Consider the following 17985-nt stretch of genomic DNA (forward strand, 5'->3'; position numbering starts at 1 on the left):
GTGGGTGTGGGTGTGGGTGGTATTAGCACCTATTTAATTTCAATGACTAACATTTACAATGCACAATTCAACACTCTTAAATCCTTTATAACCTGTTAAGAGCTAACAGTAAATCGATCCTATCTCTGACTGGTCCTCCTACAAAACTTGGGGAAACCAGGTTTTATGTTTCTGAGGGTTTCTAAGGATTTATTTAAACACATATGTTGTGCCACTGGCACAGTTAAAATACCATCACCCGCTAGTGTGGACAAAACAATTCCAGTATAGTGGTGTTATAGCTTATTCCCAAAAGAGAAAGGTATAAATTAGGTTTATGAGGGATCTTGCAGATTTTACTATTTTGGTAAAAGATCACACTCCTAACAAATATCTGTACAAAATGCTTGTATCTGTGCAAAATCTGTGTTTATATGAGGTATAAGTAAAAATGAGTGAAAAATACTGACACAAAATCCCAAACAAACCCCTCCCTGACCACCTTTCAGCCATCTTTCCTGCATCAGCAAAATATTAAGAAGCTAGATTCCAAAGATTTATTAAAAACATTTTATAGGTTGTGTTTTCAGTAGTGAGAAACAACAAAGAGAGGGCCATTGCTTTGTTTCATTATTGCATTATGTCATTTGTGATAACAGGAGGCCCTTCAAAACAAAAAAGAGTGTCTGACTGCCAAGATGATGGCAGAACAAGAAGTCACTTTATTCCACGAGCAGCTGGTGGCTGTGAGGAAGGCTCTGGCAAGATCTGAAGCAGAGAATGAAAAGCTGCAGAAACAGCTAGATCAGCAGGTACCTAAAATAACTTGGTCCTGGCTCATTCTACATAGTGAATCAAATGCTTCTCTCCTCTCATTCCCAGTGATTTTAATGGAGAGCTTTCTTCATTGGCTTTCCAGAAGCAAAGTCATTTCAGAACCAAGTGACAACTGAAAACAAAAACGTATTTTACTGTACGAAGCTAGGAGGAGTGTTGGTTGAGCTTTTCCTACAGGTACCACTGTAGTGAAGGACAGGCTAGGAGCAAGAGTTAGTGTCTTTCAGATATCAAATACCTGTAGTATTGGGGATATTGTTTTATGTACAACTTCAGTGTTCAGTATTCAATATTACATTTTAATGAATGGGGTAAAAGAAAGTCAAATGAGTATTGCAATACACACAAAATGGTAACCTTGATTTAAGAAAATGCAAGTATATTTCCCTTTCACGAAATCACTAAAATTCAAGAAAATCCCTAGTAAAGGTAGTATGAACATTCAGGCCATTTCATTTCACATCTTTTGTCACTGGAATGCACCCACAGATGCCTCCACTCCACAGCAAAGTTCTTTTCACTTCAGCTTCTCGCACTACACACAGTACAGTGCACATGTTGGGGTAACAATATTCATCTAAAGTAGTGGTGCTAAACCTTTTGGCCTCATGGGCCAAATCAGTGGTGCAGGGCTGGGCTGTGGACTGGATAGGACCCTACACCCCAGGATCAGGCCTACATACCAGAATCTGGATCATGCTGCCCTTGCCTGACGCCATGTGCCTGGGATCAGGGCCCCACACCAGGATCAGGCCCTGTGTGCCAGATCTAGTACTCAGGCCGATGGCCCATGGAGCTCCACATGGACGTGTAGGGAGCCCCACAGGCTGGACAACAAAGTGCCAGGAACTGCATCTGGCCTGCAGGCTGGGGGTTGAGCACCACAGATCTAAAGGAATGGACCATTTGAGCTGATTTGTCCTGCATCTTACTGTGCCAGTGGTGCAGCTGCTGTCCAAGGTTTTACATCTCTCTGGGATTTCTTCTGCAAGTTCCTGGCTGAAAAAGACTGTGGCAGAGAAGAGATATGGATTCTACGCATCTTGCCATTTCCAGAGATTTCAGTAATGAAGTCATGGGGTGTGCGCTGATAAGCACTTGGGCACGCTCCACCAATCATTATTTTTGCATTTCATTAAGAGCAATTTTAATAGTGACTTTAACCACTGTTGAACAGGTTGTTTTCCAAGGTACACACAGCTGAGTCTGCCCCACATACCTGTTATGTTTGGCATAGTGTAAATAATGCCTTTGTCATACAAGGGTACAGGCATATTGAAAGTGGCCTCCTGCACTAGCTGTGAGTGTTCTACCTGGTGGGGATTGTACTAAAGTGCTTTTCAGTCCATCAGAGAAAGGCACGGTGAGAACTAGTGATTAAAGCCAAAGAAGCTCAAATAAGAAATTATTTTGTTATAGTGAGATTCATTCTTTGAATGATCACTCTAACAAGGTGGAGTCTCACTATCTTCTAATAAGGATCAGCTTCTTTTCTGGAACATATGCTGTCATTAAGCACAGGTTATTGGCTCAATCTAGGAGTAAATGGCTGAAATTCACTGGCTTGTTACATTCAGACTAGATGCCCTGGCCTTAAAGTCTATGAAATTCCAGTGTTAGTGATGGTCAGACAACTTCCTCCTCATCATTTTTTGCTCTCAAAGTCTGTTGTTTCTTAAAAAAAAAAAAAAAAAAAAAAAAGCAGAGGTCATTGTTTAGGGTGTGCATGTGTGTGTACATGTACACATGGCTATTTTCAATCAACTGCCTGCCTGCCATTTTGTTTTTAAATGACTGAATTCCTCAGCCTGCCCTTCCTAGAACCCATTTTTTCCCCAGTGTCTGCCATTAGCATTCAATTCCTCCTTTTCCTCCTGCATCTTAAGCTCCCCTTAGCATAGATGACCCTGTGCATGTCTGACAAACAGCATTCTCAGTTCCACAGTCTTGAGTTTCAGTGGGAGCTGTGCCTAATGTACATTGTGTATAGCATTGGGCCTAATATTGCTTTCAAGTATTTTGCTGATCCTTAGAGTCAGAATAACATATGGGGTCTCGGTTGTATCCACCAGTAAAACAGAAATGTCTAGAAGAAACATGGTTCTGCCCCAAATCTTCACTTTTACTCTCTGTCCCTTTAAAAACAAAGGGAGTTTCTCACAGTTCAGGGGCTGTCACAGAAAACAGAGAATGCTGTAGTTTTGTGGAGTGGAAGATACTGTTGCAAACAATCAAACATGCCCTTTCTTTTTTGTTTGTATGTGTTTTGAACAGCATTTTACACACAGGTGCTCTTGGAGTCACTGATCTAAAAGATTGTTATAAATAAATGGTGCAGACACCCTTTTTAGGGAATGCACTGCCCTTTCTAAGAATAGAATTTGGATTTGGGATTCTATGTTTATGCCCTAAAGTTTAGTAGCATAACTCGGGGCGGGGGGGACACAACTCGGTCAGCACCTTTGTGGGGGTTTCCAAAAGTAGCCGCCACTGCAGTGGCGGCTGAACACACCACTGTGATTGACATGGTGGCAGCAGATGCTGCCCCATGTGTAACAGCTGCCCTCGGTGTGAAGCTGCCTTGCTATGCCTCTGTCAGTGTCCCATTATCTCCAGTAGGAGCTATCTGCTTACAGTTCAGCGTAGCCCTTTTCTCATTCGGGAGTTAGTTGGTGACACCTCCAACTGTACGGGAGAGAAGGGGCTAATTTCTAGACACAGTTTAAAGGTGAGGTACAGAGGGAGGAAAAAACTAAGCTTATGCCTTTTTCAGTTATGCTAGGAAGTCTGAGTTTTAACTGTCTGTTTTCAATTTTGTTTGGGTTTGTTTTTTTTACATTAGAAAGAAAGGCCTTTTAAGGTGTGTTTCCTAACCTATTGGTATTCGATGTTACAGAAACAGCTGCTGCAAGAAGCAAAACATAGGACGACTCATGAAACCAGAAGTAGGCAACAGCTGGATGTGATAAAGGCAGAAAACATGCAAAAGGTGCTGGAAGACATGCAGGAGAAAGAGCAGAGACTCCAGTGCTTGACTGAAGAAGCTGAGAAATCAGCTAAAATAGAGCAACTCCAACAAAAAAGGATCAGAAAAGAAATGAGGCAGGTAAAGTCAGAACTGAACCTTTGAATCCTTCAGAATGCACCTGGGTTACCCAGGAGCTACCATTCCTTGAGATATATATTAAGGCCTTAGTACTTGCTACTTACTATTAGCTGCATGTCTTTCTTTGATCAATGCTGAATACTTCCTTCATGGGTGTCCTGAACTTCACAGTACAGCTGCATTTCCAAGAGCAGGGGTTGGCCATCTGTGGACCATAGGCTAGCAGAGCCATTGGATCCTGTCTGCAGACATTGGGCTTCAGTGCTAGGGGCTTTGGCTACGAGTTCTCTGCCCCCACCACTGTGGAGAGAGGCAGCAATGGGTAGGTCCTAGCATCTACCGATCCACTTGCCTTGGACCTGAGGTGGTCATTCCAACCCACAGCCAGAAAAACTTACCTTCCACTGTTCTAGAAAATGGATAGACATTCATTTGAAGCACTTCCAATTTGGAGTGCTTCAGCTCCATGTTAACATTTAGTTCCCTTCTCCACTCCTACCTCCAGGGTGCTCAGAATGGCTGTGAAAGCATACAGCAGATGTGCACTCCAGAGCAGTCTGCATGTGTCCTGGCCTCTGATTCCAGAGTTTCCTAAGGACAGCCATGCACACAGGAGAGCGCTCATTGATGGTCTGACCAGCTCTCCTTCCTTCCCCACCTGAGGGGTTGGAGGAGGGCAGAGCACTGTGGAGTGCCGGGGGATAAAGCAACATCCTAACATGCTCTGCTGGAGGGTGTTAGTTTTTCAGGACATGTTTCAGAAAGAGGTGCTTCAAAGATGTTCCTCTTTTTTAACAAGGCCTGTTTCAGGGGTCTGCAACCAGGGTGCCTTTCATGGACTCCTTCCTTCCCTTCAGCTACTGCCATGTCTTGTGGCTGTAACAACAACAGAAATCCAACCCAGACATGATCAATTGCAGCTGGGGTGTCTTTTTCCAGGCCTCTATTCCATATTCCTACTCGGTCATGCTGTCTTTTCTCAGCTGGGGTCTTCCTAGGCATACTCGCACTTTCCTCAGTTTCCACTACCCCTTCTCCACTTAGCGTATGGAGCTCCTTCAGTGAGCATTGCCTGGTCCAGTCTCCAGTTTTCAGTGCTGCTTACATCAGCTTCCAAAAAAGAGCTCCTACCTCCACCTCTGCCCAGGTCAAACCAGGTCCCTCTGCTCCTGGTACAGGGCTTGTATCTCCAAGGCCTGCCTTTTCTGGCCTCTCAGCTGCTTGCCTTAAAGGTACAGCTCCCATAGGCGTTATCAACTTTATTTGTTCAAAAACTTGGAAGTTGCCAACCTTTGTATACTGTCATTGGAGTGAAAGCAAACATATAGTACTGTATTTATTATACATTAGAAAATGGAAAATCATTGCCAGCAGTGCTATGGCAGGCTTGAACTTACAAAGGCAAATTCTCCTTGGTCAAGTTGTTTTGGATTTTGTGTGTATTTTACTGATCTTATCTGATTATACCCTTTATGTTTAAACTATCAGGATAAACCAGAGCCTCTACAGTGATTTATTTAAGAAGAAAGTAGATTCAAGAGTGCTTTAACAGCCAACACATACACAGAACAGCTGCTGTTTAGTGTAAAATAAAACCATGAGATTTTTCATGTGCAATGTTTCTTAATGCTGTAACTATGGTAAAATAACAAGGACATGGCTTGTTGTTATTAGTCTGGGAAATACAGGGCAAGTATCACTGAATTGGGGATAGAGACGAGCCACGATAAAGCACTCATTGGCCATAGGTATGAAGTCACGTCATGTTGTTTTGACAGAGAAGTGTCAGAGATCCAAGTAAGGAATTAAGCACTTGGGCAGACTTTAGGCATATGCATCCAAATATGTGATCTAAATGCCCCTGCTTATCAGTTACCCAATCTGACTGGTGCCTAAATTTGCCAGGCTCCTCCCTGTTTGGCCTGAAAGTTCTCCACGTGCCCGCATGTCTGCTTCAGTACATGCTCAGTACATGCTTGGGCTGAACAGCTTGGTGCTTGTTCCCACCCGTGCCTGATCCTGATGTAGGAACTAGGTTTCCCTCTCAGTCTCATGAGGGACCCAGGATGACATTAGAACTCCTCCTGCTCAGCTGAGTGCCCTAACCAATAGGCTGCAGCACTTCCTTCTCCAGTGATTGAGCTTTAAAAGAAAAGTGAACTTTATTCCGTTCTTTCAAAGAACAATTATAAGTGCCTGCACTCAGGGGATCGAGGTGATATCTTTTATTAGACCAACAAGATTTTTGCAAAAGAATGTCTTTAATTGCAAGCTTTCAGGCACAAACCTGACACATGGAAGATATTGAATTTTAGCTGATTTTTAAAATAAAATCTTCATATTTTCCCAAGCAGGAAACAACTTTGACCACCTGAAACCTGAAATCCTGCTCCTGCCTTTGTCTAAGGTAATTTGCATCATCACAGCTTCACAGGAGAGCTGAGATTCCTTACCAGCTAAGAACGGCTGCCCAGAAGTTTTTTCCATCTATTGACCCCTCTGTGAAATCCTATGAAATATGAACTTTCATTTCTACCCAGGAAAACTTTTACAATCTTTTCTCTGATGCCTGATGAAGGGTGTTTGTGCCCGAAAGCTTGCATTAAAGAACTTGTTTTGCAAAAATCTTGTTGATCTAATACAAGATATCACCTCTGTCCATGAGCCCCTGATTGCTTGTACACTCAAGGGAGGATTTTGGGCTCTGGAACTTGAGTGGGCAACAGCATCTGGGGGAGGTGTCTGGAGAGGGGTTAGATTTCAGTCACACACCTATGCTTAGCATTTCCTATTGCCCAGCAGCGCCACCCTCCTTTTGTGGGTTTTTTGAAGCTCATTTTGAGATACCTCACTCCATGAATGCCCTGTTGATGGATTCAGGGCATCTGCTGCAGGATTCTGGAGTCCATTCCAGGCACCAGGCACTTAGAAATTCGGTGTTGCAGTACCTCATGTTGCCCAAGTCCTTTTATTAGATCTAGCCCAGAGTGCTCCTGGCATTTATGCTCACAGTCAGGACTTGGATACTTGAACAGTTTGCATGGACAGTATGCATAGCTGATGTGTAGAATTTTTGCCATGCTTTTACTTTCTGTTTCTTGTCTGACAGATGAGAGTCAAGACCCCTCATTTGCTTGTTTAAGAATCATTGGTAAGGGATGTAAAACTGTGCTTCTGGAACCCCCCTTTGGTAGTCAAGCAGATTAAATATTTGGGAAATTAACAGTATTTAGGCTGACCTACCCAAGGAGCTCACATTTGGTGAAGTAAACTGGTGCCCTCATAGTGCATAGGCACCTTAAGTTGGTATAGAGGTGCTGCTGATGTAGATGGTAGTGTTAATCCTGCATTGAACTTTCCTTAAGTTTGGACTATCTTCAGAAGGGGCTGGCATAGATCTACCTATGGTTTCTAAATGCAGTAAGTTAAGTAGGTGCCGTTTTGGTGTACGGAGCCCCCAGTGGGGTGAAGGAGGGGAGGTGGGTCAGTGAATAGATCTTTTTGATCTTTTACAAAGTGGCTTGCAGTTTGAAAACATTGGAAAACCTCTTGATTAGACTTTGATTAGGTAAGTCCCCATGACTACATGTCATTCTTTCCCTCTCACAGGAATGTGGCTTTATAGCTCTTATTTGCAATTGTACCATTGGCTCTGACTCGTCCTCCTGGCAAAACCTAGTTCTGTCTTCAACTCTGAAAGCAGCACATGGAGAGCAATGACTGACTGTTGTTTGTCCCAAAGTCCTGATGACAGATGGCATTTCATTGGGGACAGTTCGGCAGTCTGCCGGCACTTTCTATAAGCACCATTATCAAGAGTACATGACAATGAGAAACTTTTGTGAGGGAAGGGCATTCAGTGCTGGAACACAGGCCAATGAGTTCATTGTTCTCTCTCTCTGTGATGCAGCCCTGTACCATTATGCTGTGCTTACAAAATATTTGTAACACTTTGAGAAACCAGTAGTATCGGTAGCTGGTTGTTGCCTTTGAGGGAACAAACCAGTAACATAGTTTTGGGGATATGCCAATTACAGCCTGGGGACCTTAGTCTGTCTGCTGCAGCCACCACCTGAAGAAGAGCCAATGTGGGCATGAAAATGTTGGTGCGTTGACTTAGTTCCACAATGGGTATTGCCTCAAGGGCACTTGATTCAGTTGTTGGACCCCTTCTCTGTGGCTATACAGACATTAGGGGAGATGTAGCAAAAGGGAACTTGCTGCTGCCCATTACTTGACATAGAACAACACTGTGACTGTCAGGGTGGGAGGTATGCTGATGGGACTTGCTTTACCAGGGTCAGCAATGAGGGAGGTAGCCTGGAGTTGGGCAGGACAGGGTGGTTGGTGCCTTAGAAACTAACTTGTGTGGAAAGGCATAAGCTGTCACGCATGGTGGCCTACTTAGTTGCTCTAACTGATGAAACCTCATGCCTTTCTGAATGAGCTAGTTTCCAAGGGCTCAATAGAAGGCTTAGGAGATTAATGAGGGAAAGAGCCCCACAACATCTGTTTGCTCTTTTTCTTGCAATGCTGGACAGTACAGATGTTATCAACCAAAAATGAAAATGACACTGTGCACTGTGTAGGTCATGCTCTACACCCAGAGAGATCGCACAAGTGCTTTACAAACCAATCTCTAGAGATTACTTCGCCAGTCACTGAAATGGAGCCAGCTCTGATGTGGAAGGCACCAGCCTCTCCTCCCCTTAGCTTGTGACCTTTGCTTTAAACCAGAGTTAGTAGAAGATGATTTTTTTGAGCATGAATCCTCTTAGTGTGATATTATCTCCTCTTTAGATAAGGAGCCAGTTGATCCAAGAGCGCAGTCTGAAACTGGATGCTTTCCAGCGTGTGGACGAATTGCAGGGTCAGGTTTATGATTTGGAAGCTGGAGCTTACCAGAAAAGCTCATCTGGAGGTAAGGAACGTGTAATTGCATTTTAAAAAAAAAGAAAAATGGGATGGGCAATCTAAACAAAGCCAATAGATTAATAGTGTGGTTTATCACCACCAGCTTGCCAAAACAATCTGCCTGCAAATGATTTTTGGAGAGTTTAGATGTGAGATGTGAGTTATTTATAGCTTGTGTGCTTGTTTTTAACTATAGACCCATCAGGAATATCTGTTTTGTTCTTTTGGCTGGAAGTCTCTCTGGAGAACAAGAGAACTGGACTGGGAGCTTTCTTAGCCCTAAATTAAAGGAGCAAGGACCTCCAAACTTTAATAAAGAGCCCTGTCTCCCCACCTCTGTTAGGTGTTTTGTAACACCTGTTTAAGTTCTGTATCCTTTGGCCCTCCCCTCCTGCCCTCCTCAGCCCCACTGCTGTCTGTCCATTCCTTTCTTCTTGTGACAAAGATAGTTCTTCAGTCAGCTACGGAAGACACCAAACAAGCAGGAGAAACAACATGCAAGGCCACTTTTATGTCATAAAAGGGCTACAAATCCAATTTTCCTTTGCTGGGTGCCTTTAAATATTTCTGTCAAAAGAAAGAAATGTCAGTTATGGCACTAATGAAGATGAAGCATGAATCAAAGGAGAAATAAAACACAGAGTGTCAATGAGTTCAGATTCAGCATAAACGTACAGCATATGGAAATTCAGAGGATAAATTGGTGCAGTCTCATGATTCTGATTGATACGACTCAGCACAGCCCCTATGTGTTTAGTAACCACACCCCACACTATTACTATCAGGCTTTACATACAATAGTCTCCTCAGTCTTACGATACAATCGGTTCCTGAAAACCACATCTTAAGTTGAAATGTTGTAACTCGGTACCAATTTTCCCAATAGGAAACAATGTTATAAATGGGGGATTGGTTCCTGAGCCAAGGCCCGATACCCTGTTTTCACCAAAGTGACCCATAATTTTGTACTCAATCAATTATAGACGAATAATATAGCTACATTAGTGTATTTATATTGTAAATAGCAATCATATTGATTTGGAAGGACTTCTTTGAGGAGACTTTGCTGGATGTTTTGAAGGGTTCTCTTCTCAGGATCTTGGCTCTAGTTTTTCTGGAGTCTAGTCTGCTTTCTTAAAGAAAGTGTCCAAGGAAGTTTGGACAGATGATGGCCATGGAAATGGGTGAAACTTGTTTGCTGGTGTGGCTTGGCATCAGATCAAGCATTGTGAAGTTGAAACTGATGTCAGAAAGTTAAAAGAGGGCGTCAATTTATAAACGTTGTAAGTGTGAAATGTTGTAACTGAAAACATTGTAAGTCGAGGACTGCCTGTATGTACAAAGGAAGATCATGCTATTAGAAAAGGGTCTGAACTGGAGAGCTGGAGTCTGCATTCAGATCATTTTAAATTTGGGGTGTGAATCAAGCTTTGACTTCCCAGTGAAAGGATTTGTTGGCAGCACTTTGGCATTGCCAGTGCATTCCTACTTCAGCAGTGGGACCCTTAACCTGAAAGAGAGCTTTTTACATGCATTTAAATACACTGGGGTATATGTCACACAATAGGATTTGGTCAGTATCTAGGCCTCTCCTAGAGAAAAGTGCCAGATTATATATATTGGGTCAGGCTGACTAGAGATGGTCTGTGACCGCATCTAATACAGTGGTGCCAACCAACACAGGAGGCTGTCTTTGGAATCCCTGGTAGAGTTTAAACTACTGGAAACCCCCAGGAAGGGAAGGAGGGCAGGGTCACCATCTATCCACCTGAATAGGAGGATAGATAGGAGGGGAAGCTGGCACCTTTGTGGTACTCCTCTGTGAGCTAAAGATCTTGTAAATGCCAGTTTACTGCTGATAAGAAACATGCTTGCAATGTCAGTGTATATTGGAGAAGGCTTTCATTTGCATGTCCTCTATTCACGCTGGCCTCAGTGGTGAAATGCTATACATTGGCAAGTTGCAGGATTAAGCTGCATCTTGTGGTTTTGCCCTTTCTTTCATATTTCTGCTATTGCATCGAAGCTGAGAGAAATGCCATTGAGCGTTACAAGGTTAAGAAGATTCCTAGTGGCAGTGAAAATATCTTTTGTGTAAGACTTTAAAAAGGAAAAAATATTTACCACTGCATGGACAGCAGAGGATTCTGAGCTGGTAGGAAATTGGTCCCTGTCAATTAACTGCAGGGATCAATTCCCCTCACATTTTTCCATTAGTTGCCCACTTTTGAATCTCCACAGACTTTGTGGGATGGTGTTTTAATCACTGAGGGAACTGAGGATGTGCCTTTTGCCTAGAGGTTGATGGTAGTGACTAAAAACTGTCCAACTCAGTAGTCACAGGATATTATGTGAAGCTTGTTTTACTGGCCTCTCTGAAAGTAGGTGTCTGTGGTTTCATCCTTGGATTGGACAGAAGTTCACACCACAATAAATTCTTCATTAGGCATCTTCTGTGATCATCAAAAAACTGAATGGGCCACCATGCAGCCTTAGCTTTGTGACAGTCACTCTGTATTGGGACTGAAACAAATTGGTGGGGCTATCCTATATTACATCTGTTATGTGGATGAATTAAGGTTAGTCTCCAGCACTGTCAGACACCTGTTGACATCCAGTTTGCAGCTTGCTAGAGCCTAAATTCTGAAAAGCCACATTGTTGTCTGTCTTCTTGATGACTGTGTTCATTCTTTAACTGCATTAAGTATGTTGTAAATGTTTTTCTTTTAAAAAGGTATGAGAAGGAAAGCCACAAATCTTCTCTCTCTCAGTGCTGGCAGCACAAAAAGGTCTTTTTCAGGTAATAAAGTAATCATCGTTTCCTATCAATAATCACTAATTCATATTGTCAGGAAATCCAGACTCTCAGCATGCAAAGGTTTATAATTAGTGCTAATTTGAATAAGGCACAGTTGTTCTCTTTAACTGTCATTATCCACCCTACAGTAATTCCCTGCATTCCCCATTCATTGCCGTGTTCATATGCAAAAAGGGATGACGGTTTTGTGTGGCCACTGTACATAGTTATCACACTGGTTTGTAAGCAGCTTGCTTTCTTAATACCATCTTAGATGTTCACATCTACATAGTTACACATCAGGAAGAAGCAGCATGTGTACTCAAGTTAAACTGTAACTCCGCTATGCCTGTTGTAGGTTCTGCAGCCTGGACTCAGCGTATGGTGTTTTCTGCATCTACTCATCCCAGGGATTACCAGCAGCATCTTTTGATGCCTGATCCTAAAGGTAGCAATGTAACAGCAGGAACCACTCCAAGGCCAAAGACTGTGAGTAATGGTGGGTTTATTAACAGGAGAATGGAGTACGGCTTAGTTAGGGATGCTGTTAGACATCATTAATAGGTTCCTTCAGAAGGGTGCCTTTAAGTCATGGAATGGGGAAGATGATTACCTGCAGACTTCTTATACCTGACTGCTGTCACAGCAACACTCCCAATTCACTGCTAAGTAGATTACAGGGATTTGACGGGCTTCTAGCAGGCAGTGTGCCAGGGAGGACTTCCTAGAAGATACTGGGCCCATGCAGACCTAGGGATCACTTTGTAGAGCAGGCTTGGTTGCTGAATGTGGCAAATTCTGTCATGAGCCAACCTGTTCCACAAGCCATCCGTACTGCTACAACCCACTTTTGCTTAGCTTTGCTTTAGCTTTGGGAGCACCAGGAGAAAAATGTGGGCCCACAAATGAAGTCTGGACAGGGAGCAGAGCGAGAGGCATCTGCCTGTACTTAGGTCTAATACAGGTGTGTCTATTCAGAGTTCAGTACTGGAGCATTACAACCAAATCACTTACACTTACAGGTGCCCAGCAGATGGAGGGAGAGAGGGGTGGATACTCTCTTCCCAGATCTGCCTGAAAACTCTCACCGTGCCATCCTCCTACAGTTACATGAACAACAGCTGGCCCCAAAGTGAAGCAAAATGGATTTTTAGTTAGATGAGAGGGCTCTGGGTTTACAGAGCCAAAGGGCTGTACAAATACCTAGCAATGTGTGCTCTGATACACAGCCCTTTGCTAGCATGAACTGGCAGTTGATGGAGTCATTTTGTGTTATAAACAACGTACATATCTGGCAATAAAATGGAGATCTATTGGAACACTATCCACGCTCACTGATCTTCTTTTAGTTACGTGGTGGAGCAAATCATTCTAACAGTCAGTTGTGTGGAGGTGGTGAACTTCATTTCCTTTTGTGGCTTAGTGGGTAGTGGTGTGAATGGACAGGGTACCAGCAAGTATGTTTTGTATCAGATTAGATGGGAAAGTTTGCTTTGTTTCACAATAGTAAGCTTGCAGTATAGCAGCACTAACTGAATTCTAAATATAAACACTACTGTTTTTTTGGTGAGGATACTTTGAACCCTGTCATAACTGCAGAGAATGAAATCCATCAGCACATTAGCGCTGTTTGCTATTAGAAGTTGCTGGGCTACAGACTAGTATACAGGGAACTTTTTCATAAGGCAAATTGACTTGTTGTTCACCCTGGCTTTATTATAACACTAGGTCAATTTTCTGAGGTTTAAATTAAGAAATTTGGTTTGTCATCACCAGGGATCCAGGTTTTCCATTACTGTGGAAAAAATGTGGATTATCCTATTTAAAGGACAAGACCATGGGAAATAGAGGGTTCCCCTTGCAGGCTGGCAACCTTCCAGCCTGCAAGTTGCTGCCTGGGACTGGGAGGAGTCGGGGGGATTGGAGGCAGGGGGTGCCTTGTGCATGTGCACACACACATGACCAGCATACAACCAGGTGGCATGGTGGGAACAGCCTGAGCACCTGGATGCAGATAAGTCAATGGGAGTGGGGGTTGGAGGGCCAGGGTTTGGGGACTGTCCAGGTGTGCGTGGAGTGCTGGGGGAAGGTGTCCAGGCACTGGGGCTGTGGTGGGGTAAGGGGGGCTGGGGCAGCGCTCGGCATCACCAGCAAGCCCAGCTGTGTACTGTTGCCAGCTGTGTCCACCCAGAGGCACCTGTCCCTCCAGTGGGAGAAGGGGATCCCTTTTGGGAATGGTAGAGAGCCGCGTGGCTGGGTTGGTGGCACTAAGGACCCATGCCTGTGCTCTCAGGTGCAGGGTGGGACAGCAAGGAGATGTTGCCCAGTGTGTGTGGGGTGGCATAGCCAGGTTGCCTGGCACCATAGGGGAGCCCCAGCCTGGGGCAGGGGGTGCCACAAGCCTCTGCTGCTTCTCCCTCCAGCCCATGCTGGGGTTGGACTTACTCTGCCCCTCAGACTGGGCGGGATGGGGCCTGGAGCCCTACCCTTGCTGCCTGCTATGTGGCCAGGCCACAGCCATGCTCCACTTCATGCTGCTGCTGTGGAGTGTGGCACTGGTCCTCCCTGCTATGCTGCAGCTCCAACCCCAGCCTGCAGTGCAGGGCAGTGTGTGGTTCCCCAGCCACTGCTTGTGGTTACATATGAAGTGCGCTGCATACGCCTCATGGTAGGGGCTGTCCCTGCCATGTCCCCACAGACCACTGTCCTGAGTCCATGCAGGCCTGGGTGGGGTGGGGGCAGCTGGAGGCCCCCTCCTGCAGGCCTGGAGGCTGCTGGTCAGGAGTGAGGGGCACCAGCAAGGATGGGGAGCTGCAAGTTGGAAGTGAAGGGTGCCAGCATGGGTGGGGGTGGGCTGGGAACTGTGGGTTGGGAGTGAGGGGCTCTGGCATGGCCAGGGGGAACTGGGTCAGCAATGAGAGGCACTGGCAGGGCTGGGGTGGGGGTGGGGGTGGCAGTGGCTTGGGAATGAGGGGCTACAGCATGGGTAAGGCACCAGCACATCAGGGCTGCTCACAGTGCCACAAAACAGCAGGAGGAACAGCTGCAGCTGGACCTGCATCCTGGCGAGCAAAGGGGGCAGGGAGAGCTCTGACAAAAAACCAAAATCAAATGCCAAAATATATAGGTATTTAGAATTTATTTTATTATAATGATTGAGGCACTGGTAGATTTACAATTTTAAAGTGATTTGGAAGCCTATCTGTAAAGCATTGTGTTAAACTGATACAGGGTTTGGATACTGATATGTATGGGTGTTTCATTATAATTGCAGAAAAATGTGGATTTGGGGGTTTTTAGTCAGAGAATTGGGAATTTTTATCAGAGAATTTGCCATTTTTAAAATGGAGAAGACCAGGACTACTTCTTGCAGTCCAATGCCACCCCTACCAAGATGAGTGGAGATGGAAAACCAACTCAGGGACGTCATGCCTGTTTCTATGCCTGGTGTGGGGGAAAGAAGAGAAAAATAAAGATACCAGCTATCTTTCAGAGCTGTTTAATGAATAAATGTCTCTGTGGCTTTAGAGGATAGGACTAGAAGCAATGTCCTCAAGTTTCAGTAGGGGACATTTAGGATGGAGATTAGGAGGAACTCAAGCACTGGAACAGGCTACCTAAAGAAACTGTAGAAATCACATTCTTGGAAGTTGCTGGACTAAAATGACATTGTAAGGTCTCTTCCAGCCCTACTTTCCTATGAACTTGTCTCCAAAGCCATAATGACATTTTTCTCCAAAGAGGGATGGATTAGGTACCAGCTCTTCCCTTCAATTAGGCAGTTTTTAATTGAAATATTATTTCACTCACCCTTCATTTAGCAGCAGCTGCTTAGTTCCTTTTGCAAGAATGCTTTTCTTGATCCTGTTGGAAGGGAACAGCTGGGTTCTGCTACAGGAGGATCATACAAGGATGTCCAGTATCCTAAACTTAATTAAAGCAATCAGACCATGCAAAACTGAGTTCAATTGCACAGTTCTTCCATTTAACAATAACTTGAACAGCTACAACAAGGTATGTCATACTTCAGCAAAAGTGTCACTAATTATTCACTAATGGATTGCCAAGCAAACCTGACTGCAGTTTAGTGGTTGACTATATTGACTTGGGACTGTCCAAACTTCCAATTAAAACAAGCTACACTTTCATTAAGTGAGAGTCATTCTTTTGCAGTTCTACAGGGTTTGGATTAAGCCTGGTGCTGATAAATATTTATATGAGTGACTTGGAAACTAAACATAAAAAATTTAAGATAACATGAGTAGAAGAGTAAAATATAGAGCAGGCATGCAGTGCTATCAAGGCTGTTTGGTTAGGGTGGTGCCCAAGCCATACATGTAGGATCGGGGGTAGAAGGAGAACATTGAATGCAGGAGTGTAGTACTTCTCCAGTGGACAAGCAACTCATGATTTGCTGTCAGTGCAATGCTGTGACAATTCTTGGTTATGTAAATAGGAGAGCAGTATACATAGTTTAAGAGGATGGTAAAAATACCTGGAAATAGTGAGGAGTCAGAAAAATAACTTAAGCACTGGGGGGAAGAAATGCCTTCCATTGATAGTATGATTAATCAGGTTAGTTTATCAAGCAATCATTAAGGTGACTTCATTAGGGTGTAACTTTTTAAAACCAGCATTTTCTGTTATCAAACAGGCTCTTTAATAACTACAGGTAAAGGTAAAACTGGATGAAAGTGGAAGCCAAATTATTTTAAAAAAACCCCCAAACAACCCTTGCCCCCAGCCACTGGAGCAAGCTGTTGAAGGGAAGTGCTGAATTCTCTATTCTTTGCTGCCTTCAAAACAGACTTGGATGCTTTTCTGGAAGATGTTTCCAGTCAAATACAGAAGGAATGAGTGAGTGAAGTTTCTGTAACTACTTCTAGATCAGTTCAAAACCACCATACTTAATGACAGTGTTACTTACAGAATCTAAAGAGCAAAACATGGCTGGAAGTAAATGTTTGACAAGCCTACACCAATTAGTTTTTAAAAAACCAAACAAACCAACTTTAAAAACTAATACGGGAAATCCCAGACAAAACATAGTACCCATTAGTATTTTTCCATCATCATAACTGAAAAAAAAAAATCAAAAAAAAAAATCAAGGGAACTACAGAATGAGATGAGGATAAATTAGGTCAATGTCTGTTCTTAAGTAGTACATGCTCCACCATAACTTCAGCACCCCCCCACTCATCCACACAAAGCTAATGCGCTAAGGCAGCATTCCAGCAGCTTACTTTAAGCTGCTACGTGTGAATAAGAGCCGTGATCATTAGTGGCAATATTAATGTTGATATAGTCACAATGGCAAACTTCTGACCATGTATCCCAAATCGGTGTTGTAGAAACAGTTCAACCTATGGAGCTGTTAGAACCCCCCCTCCTCAATTTTGTGCACCAGCAAACAAGTTATACCCTTACAAATTAAAGGTAAGGATTCCAAGTCTAAGGAAGTACTCTACTGTTTTTATCAGGGGTTGTAAAACACATTGTTAGGTGCACAGTTAACATCAGGCAGCTTTTAACGGCTAGTGCCAGTCAATATACTTGAAATCACCATGCTTTGAATTATTTTTTGCTTTCAAAATTTGTTCTGTAGTCATACTGTTAAGCTGATACAGACAAGCCTGTTGTTGATCAGAGAACATTTCTCCTATATTAAATATAGTTGGAACATGTGCTGTTCTCCAGTCATCTTGGTCCACTCCAAACTAGATCTGTGAATATTCTTACTTCCAAACCTTTGATGCCACACTCCAGTTCTTTGAAAACTGTGGTATGGGAGTTATCTGGTTTCCCCCAAAAGAGACTGCTCCGTTTCCATCCAAACTGCACTGATTCCCATGTCCACCACCTCAGTCTTGTTACTACAGTTTGCAAATGCAAGTTGACTTTTTCCTTTACCTTTAGTGTTTCTGGATACCCCTAAAATAAATCCATTTTTCAACAATAGATTTCATCATGTGAGAAGCTTGCCGAAAGTAATCTTATTCATCTTCCTCACATCCTTGTGCTTTGTGTGGCTGTTTTTCCCCCCAGTTTGATCAAGCAGGCAAGTTGTGTAGAGATATCAGTGATGAAATTGGCTCCATGGTTGGACCCAGAGGGTAGTAATTGATAGAAGTCAATCATCATGGTGCCCTGTGACCAGTGAGGTCCCCCAAGGCTCTGTCCTTGGACCCATATTGTTCAACATCTTCATCAGTGATGTGGAGATTGGAGTCAGAAGCAGACTGGCCAAGTTAGATGACACCAAACTTTGAGGCAAAGAATCCACGCCAGAAGACAGGCGGGTGATCCAGACTGACCTGGACAGGCTCAAATGGGCGGATGAGAACCTGATGG

At 43.7% G+C, this 17985-nt stretch overlaps 1 protein-coding gene across 4 annotated transcripts in view; it reads left to right on the forward strand.

Moving 5' to 3' along the window:
• Positions 1-12954, forward strand: part of LOC109311924 (transmembrane protein FLJ37396) — a 141498-nt gene extending 128544 nt beyond the window's left edge. For 3 of the 4 annotated variants that reach the window (XM_019537878.1, XM_019537882.1, XM_019537879.1), the window contains 6 exons: positions 639-791; positions 3713-3922; positions 8723-8843; positions 11571-11636; positions 11992-12122; positions 12656-12954. In XM_019537878.1, coding sequence (XP_019393423.1) covers positions 639-791; positions 3713-3922; positions 8723-8843; positions 11571-11636; positions 11992-12122; positions 12656-12769 — 795 coding nt within the window. In that variant the 3' untranslated portion in view covers positions 12770-12954. The remainder of the gene's footprint in view (positions 1-638; positions 792-3712; positions 3923-8722; positions 8844-11570; positions 11637-11991; positions 12123-12655) is intronic. The other variant, XM_019537880.1, reaches the window with a different exon arrangement.
• The last annotated feature ends 5031 nt before the right edge of the window (positions 12955-17985 follow it).

Source organism: Crocodylus porosus, unplaced genomic scaffold (genome assembly GCF_001723895.1).
Source record: "Crocodylus porosus isolate Cpor-Errol unplaced genomic scaffold, CroPor_comp1, whole genome shotgun sequence".
NCBI lineage: Eukaryota > Metazoa > Chordata > Crocodylia > Crocodylidae > Crocodylus > Crocodylus porosus.